The following is a 6,837-nucleotide window of genomic DNA, read 5'->3' on the forward strand; positions in this document are numbered from 1 at the left end:
GTCCAATTAGAAATTAATTTAGGATAAAAGGACTAGAAGCAATTATAACATGACCCATGACCGTACAAATAGAGGAACACTTCTTGAAAAAAAAAAAAAAAAAAAAAAAAAAAAAAAAAAAAAAGAATTTTTTTTACAATAACACCAATATTTTTTAAAAAATATTATTTTCTCTCTTTTTCTTCTTCTTCTTCTTCTTGAATTAATGCAAGGTGCACGCAGAAATGTAGCTCATTAATTTCTGTTCAGGGGAATCCACCTCCAAGTCCACCCCCAGCACCTGCTCCTCCTCCAAACCCTCCACCAGCACCGCCACCAAGTCCGCCGCCACCGCCACCTCCGAACCCTCCACCGCCGCCTGCTCCAGCTCCCCCACCAAGTCCGCCACCGGCACCAGCACCTCCTCCATATCCAGCTCCACCTCCAAAGCCTCCACCAGCTCCACCGCCAACTCCTCCCCCGCCTCCACCACCGCCGCCTCCAAGCCCACCACCACCCCCAGCTCCAGCACCACCTCCACCTCCAAATCCACCCCCAGCACCAGCACCGGCACCACCGCCGCCGCCTAACCCTCCACCACCACCAAAGCCACCGCCGCCTCCACCACCTAGGCCACCCCCACCGCCAAATCTAGGGCGGCGGTAGAACGTTTTCTCGTCCTCATACGAACCCTTTCCAGTCCCAAGCTTCCTTGCGTTACTGGTGCAAATAAAAGCACCAACTAGCAGGAGAAGAAGAACCCTAGATGTCATCTTTGGCAAGGTATATACGTACAATATTATTCTGTATGTGATATATAGCAAAAGATGTCTTGGATAGTGGTGGAATATTATGAGAAACGGGATTTATATAGAGAAATATTGTGAAGGCTAATTAAGATTGGTGATCATGTACGGTTGAGAAGCTCGTATATAATTGTATATTTATCGTCTCATCTACAAAATGTGTGTGTATATATATATGTGTATATATATATATATATATATATAAACCGCGTCGGATTTCCTGAGTTAATGCAATCTCAAATTCCCAACTGTTTGTGGAAAAGACGGCCAAACTCTGTAGGCGCAAAATTGCATGAAGACCCCACCACTTTTTATAATGATTTTCAGGAGACTTCTATTCCACAGCTTTAAATTATTTGAGTTGACTTTCTTTGCATGGTTTTGCATGGAGACTCCTATTCACCATTTCATCCGAGTCAATTTTCTTTTACATTTATTACATGTTTGACTTTGCAATTTTGAATGTCACTGACACTGTTTAAACTTCCAATTCTTGAACTGCCTTTTGTTAAAAAGAAAAAAAAAAAGTCAATTAACAAAGAAAATAACTTGGGTCAAAGATAAAGATAATTAGTCCATCTTATATAGATTGGCACCCACTAATAATCTCTGCATCTTTTATCAAATTCCCACAGCTTAAGAATATTAAGAGGAAAAGAAAATCTCAATAATGAAATAAGGCTACAAATATGACTCGCTAAAAACCCTCTAATGAAAACTAAATAGGAAAAAAGAAAATTCATCATATATATCCATGTAGATTGACCACATGAGAGGTAGTTCTGTCAGCAACATGATTTTTTTCACGAAAAATGTGATAAGCCCTGATAAGAAATTGTATCCAAGTAACAATTCAACAAATCAACAACATAAGCAGAATCGCACTCCAATCAAATGTGTTTCCAATATTTGGAGTCATGACAGGCAAAATAGCAGTAATGACTCTTATAAACGTACAAGCATAGAAAATCCTAAAGGTTTTGCAAAACACCATTTTGCTAAACCTCTACAAGTTTTGAACATTCCAGCGCATTCTGGTAACTGGAGAACGATTAGTTACTCCATCAGTATTGATTTAATTAATATATATATATATATATATATCGAAATAAAAGCATGTTGTTGTGCTTCAATGATTTTAGGCATTTTTGTCACTCCATTTAGCAAGTTGAATGATATATATATATATGTATATATATATATATGAATCCATCATTACTAAGAGGGAATGGGTTTCTCCCTTAGCTTCCCCAACGAAACTTTTCGTTGGTTTTTTTTTTCCTCCCTTTCTTTGCATCTAGCAGGTTTTTTTTCTTTTTTTCATTTTTTTATTGGTTTTTGCTTTTGTTTTTGTCAACTTCTTCTCCTTGGGATTTTTTTTTCTCTCTGTCTCTATTTTTTGATAATTAAATTTAAAATTAATCATTATTTTAAGAGTACTGTTATTCATTTCTATAGGGATAAAATCCCGCTGCTCATATAAAATGAGTCCAGCAAGGTTGTCACTTTACTAGTAATGGGATTTTATCCACGTGGGAATGAATAACATTTTAGTTGTCTTAAAATATCTCTGGTCCGCCTCTTCTTCCCCCCTCCCTCTTTTTTTTTCTTTTTGTTCCCTACTCCCTCACTCTTGTCTTATTACACATTCTTCCTCTCTTTTTTTTTCTTTTCGCTTTCTCCAATTGTGACCCTCATAAATATATTTTATCCATTTTCCTATTAAAAAAATTCGTTTCATACACATCTTTGTCTATTTTTTTTAAATCCCCTTTCCTCTCTCTTTTCATTTTTTATCATCCCTTTTTTCTCGTTCTTATTTTTTTCCTTATTATTATTTTTTTTGACACGGCCTGTCTCCCTTCCTCCACTGGACGCGCCTTTGCCTGTTTGTGGGATGCACCCGCCATTCTTAGTCGTTCGTCCTTATTATGATCATACGACCCAAAAAATACAGAAATTTATTTTTATTATTATTTATTGTATTTATTTATTTATTTTGAACTGATTTGTTTTTCAATTTATTCATTTTAATATCGATTTGCATTGATGCTACTCAAATAAAAATACTATAAATAATTTGCATAAAAAAATAAAATTATACAAATATACACTAAAATAAAATAAAACCACATTGAATTAAGTAAAAAACATAGCAAACAAAACAAAATAAATCTAATTTAAAACACAACAAATTAAGTTAAATTTTCATAATTAAAATTTCACCACATATGTCGCACCCGCGAACTTTTCAGGCCGGACCAAATAGGCTTTGGATCACTATATACTGTAACGTGTTTTGTACCAACACAACAAAATTAGTTAAAACAATTTATGTAACCGTGATTTAAAAATGAATCAGGCATGCATAGCGCGCTAAAAACTAATATATATATATATCCATGCATCAAGTCAGATAAAGAATTGTTCAGAGTACCGCCGAGCCAAGGAGATTAGCTTCTTGAATACAATTTCACTTAGACTACGATATCAAGTATATATATATATATATATATACACCTTATATGGTATTGTCTACAAAAGTATATAGATAGACATATATGCATTATGGTTGGTCATTTATTAATGAGAAAGGAAATTAAGTAAATATGAAAGTTTTTGTGCCCAGTTGAAATGTGCTAATGGTCTCTAATATCATGAGATCTCGCAATTTATTTAAGAAAAGTTGGAAAGTTTTGTAGAGTTCATAATTAATCACGTTCCTCTCAAAAAGTATTGCCAAGATTTGATAAATATTTCTCGAAACTTGATCTGTTGTTCATCAACAACGGAGATTGCAGCCAAATCAGTGATTCCGAACGATTCAACTGCATCATAATTCACACTAACCTCCATCAAAAGCTTCCTCGCAGAGCTTGGGCTGCAAACATGATCACAAGAAGAAGAAACCTGACTGTCACCATTTTAGGGCCCGTTTTGTTCCTAAGTTTAAACAGAATTTTAAATTTTATGAGAAAATATATGTCCCAAAAAATTTGAGCGGTAATTCAAACCGATCAAATAAACGCATGGATCTGCTCAAAATATTGTTGTGATATTTAGTTAATAATCAAGATGATGAGAAAATTAAAATGGAAATAATTGAGTGGGGAAATAATAGGAATTATGAGGGGTTTATATAGAATGTTAGAAGTATTGAAGATGGCTATATTATATATGTGCATTCCATGATTGTTTTTTCAAATAAGAGTATACTAGTGTCACTCTTTCTAACACTTTTTTTTGTCACTTTTTGTATTAACTGTTGGACACGTGTACTCTATTAATATGATATATTATTATTTAAACATAAAATTAGATAATGTAGTTCAAGTGTCAAACAATAATTGCAGAAAGTGACAAAAGAGAATGACAAAAATAATGACGTTAGCATTTCTCCAAATAAGAAATTGCGACCTCTAATAGTTTGTAGTGCCGGCCCTAAGATCAGTGGTTGTTTTAGTTTAGTTGATTTGCTTTTCCATGTGGACATAGATCTCAAATATTTATCATCTACTTTAATTACAAGGTTTACTTATTTTTCGTTCTGAATTAATTATTATGAAATTCCATCTACTATGAAACTTTGCTTTAATTGAAAGAAGAAGAAAAAACAACAAGATGAGCTCGTTCTGTTCATAAGTTTGAATCAAATTCAATTTTTTTCCTATAGTGTTTTCTCTCTTACAAAAATTTGAAGTTTTAGTTTAAATTTCTACTCAAAAAAAGAATAACTAGAAAAGAAATACGTACATTTTTAGATAGATTTTTTTTATCTCTTGCTCATACTTTTCAGTATTTTTCCATTTTATTTCTCTTGGCATTTGCAGAGAACACTATTATAATTTTCTTCTACAATCATAATGCAATCACCGAAGACCCAACAGAGGACATAGCTCTTTCATCGTCGAGGGAACTTCTATAAAATCTCTATATTTTTATCTCTTTCATTTTTCTGTCGATTTATTTCATTGCATACGCATTACTAACATAATCATCCGAATTTAATCATCGGTCTCTTATAAATTTAATTGTACAATTTCACCCTCTACATATATACATATATTTCAAACGGTAGTGGGAAAATGAGAAAAGGAGGAAGATTCATCATGGTCGTGACACTAAAAATGATATTTAAAATTATTAAAAAAATGACAAATATCATGTTTGACCAAAACTTTTAAATCGAAAGTAGCCGAAAATGGTAGAAGTGTCATGTGCAAGCGTAAGTGATGCTAAGTCGCATGCAAGAAAAAGGATGGTAATAAAATTTTGATATAATAAGTTACCGATGATTTTCATGTCATGTAGACAGAATGTTGAGAAAAAAAAAAAAAAAAAACCAAAACAACAAATATTTAGTTAAATTTTCTAAGGCATGAACGACAGTGGTTTTGAAATAATTGCTTGGTTCACTTCTCATTTCGTATTTATGCATGAAGTTGTTTTTTTTTTTTTTTTTTTTTTTTTTTTTTTTTTGGGAAGGCGCACTAGTGCACGTACGTCTTTGTAAAATAAATTAGATTATATTATAATATGGGAATATTAAGCACATGCAGATAAGTTTTAATAAAAATTTCTTCATTGACATCCGTCCAATTAGAAATTAATTTAGGATAAAAGGACTAGAATCAATTACAACATGACCCATGACCGTACAAATAGAGGAACACTTCTTGAAAAATAAAATAAAAATAAAATAAATAAAATAAAAGAAAAAAACATGGAGATTTTTTCTCTTCTTTTTCTTCTTCTTCTTGAATTAATGCAAGGTGCACGCAGAAATGTAGCTCATTAATTTCTGGTCAAGGCAATCCACCTCCAAGTCCACCCCCAGCACCTGCTCCTCCTCCAAACCCTCCACCAGCACCGCCACCAAGTCCACCGCCACCGCCACCTCCGAACCCTCCACCGCCGCCTCCTCCAGCTCCCCCACCAAGTCCGCCACCAGCACCAGCACCTCCTCCATATCCAGCTCCACCTCCAAAGCCTCCACCAGCTCCACCACCAACTCCTCCCCCGCCTCCACCACCAAACCCTCCACCACCGCCGCCTCCAAGCCCACCACCACCCCCAGCTCCAGCACCACCTCCAAATCCACCCCCAGCACCAGCACCGGCACCACCGCCGCCGCCTAACCCTCCACCACCACCAAAGCCGCCGCCGCCTCCACCACCTAGGCCACCCCCACCGCCAAATCTAGGGCGGCGGTAGAACGTTTTCTCGTCTTCATACGAACCCTTTCCAGTCCCAAGCTTCCTTGCGTTACTGGTGCAAATAAAAGCACCAACTAGCAGGAGAAGAAGAACCCTAGATGTCATCTTTGGCAAGGTATATACGTACAATATTATTCTGTATGTGATATATAGCAAAAGATGTCTTGGATAGTGGTGGAATATTATGAGAAACGGGATTTATATAGAGAAATATTGTGAAGGCTAATTAAGATTGGTGATCATGTACGGTTGAGAAGCTCGTATATAATTGTATATTTATCGTCTCATCTACAAAATGTGTGTGTATATATATATGTGTATATATATATATATATATATATAAACCGCGTCGGATTTCCTGAGTTAATGCAATCTCAAATTCCCAACTGTTTGTGGAAAAGACGGCCAAACTCTGTAGGCGCAAAATTGCATGAAGACCCCACCACTTTTTATAATGATTTTCAGGAGACTTCTATTCCACAGCTTTAAATTATTTGAGTTGACTTTCTTTGCATGGTTTTGCATGGAGACTCCTATTCACCATTTCATCCGAATCAATTTTCTTTTACATTATTATGTTTGACTTTGCAATTTTGAATGTCACTGATACTGTTTAAACTTCCAATTCTTGAACTGTCTTTTTTTTTTAAAAATCGATTAACAAAGAAAATAACTTATGTGAGAGATAAAGATCAATTAGTACATCTTATATATATATATATTGGCACCCACTAGTAATCTCTGCATTTTTTTATCAAATTCCCACAGCTTAAGAATATTAACAGGAAAAGAAAATCACAATAATGAAATAAGGCTACAAATATGACTCGCTAAAA

At 34.9% G+C, this 6,837-nt stretch overlaps 2 protein-coding genes across 2 annotated transcripts; both read right to left on the reverse strand.

The window, feature by feature from the left end:
- Positions 1-193: 193 nt before the first annotated feature.
- On the reverse strand, positions 194-922 carry LOC112091686 (glycine-rich protein 5-like). Its single transcript, XM_024165912.1, has one exon. It carries the CDS (start codon positions 750-752, stop codon positions 246-248), a length of 507 nt encoding a protein of 168 aa, XP_024021680.1. The 5' UTR covers positions 753-922; the 3' UTR covers positions 194-245.
- Positions 923-5,384: 4,462 nt separating this feature from the next.
- On the reverse strand, positions 5,385-6,276 carry LOC112091684 (glycine-rich protein 5-like). The gene has a single exon (XM_024165910.1). It carries the CDS (start codon positions 6,104-6,106, stop codon positions 5,591-5,593), a length of 516 nt encoding a protein of 171 aa, XP_024021678.1. The 5' UTR covers positions 6,107-6,276; the 3' UTR covers positions 5,385-5,590.
- Positions 6,277-6,837: the final 561 nt, after the last annotated feature.

Source organism: Morus notabilis, unplaced genomic scaffold (assembly GCF_000414095.1).
Source record: "Morus notabilis unplaced genomic scaffold, ASM41409v2 Scaffold1652, whole genome shotgun sequence".
In the NCBI taxonomy this organism is placed as follows: Eukaryota; Viridiplantae; Streptophyta; class Magnoliopsida; order Rosales; family Moraceae; genus Morus; species Morus notabilis.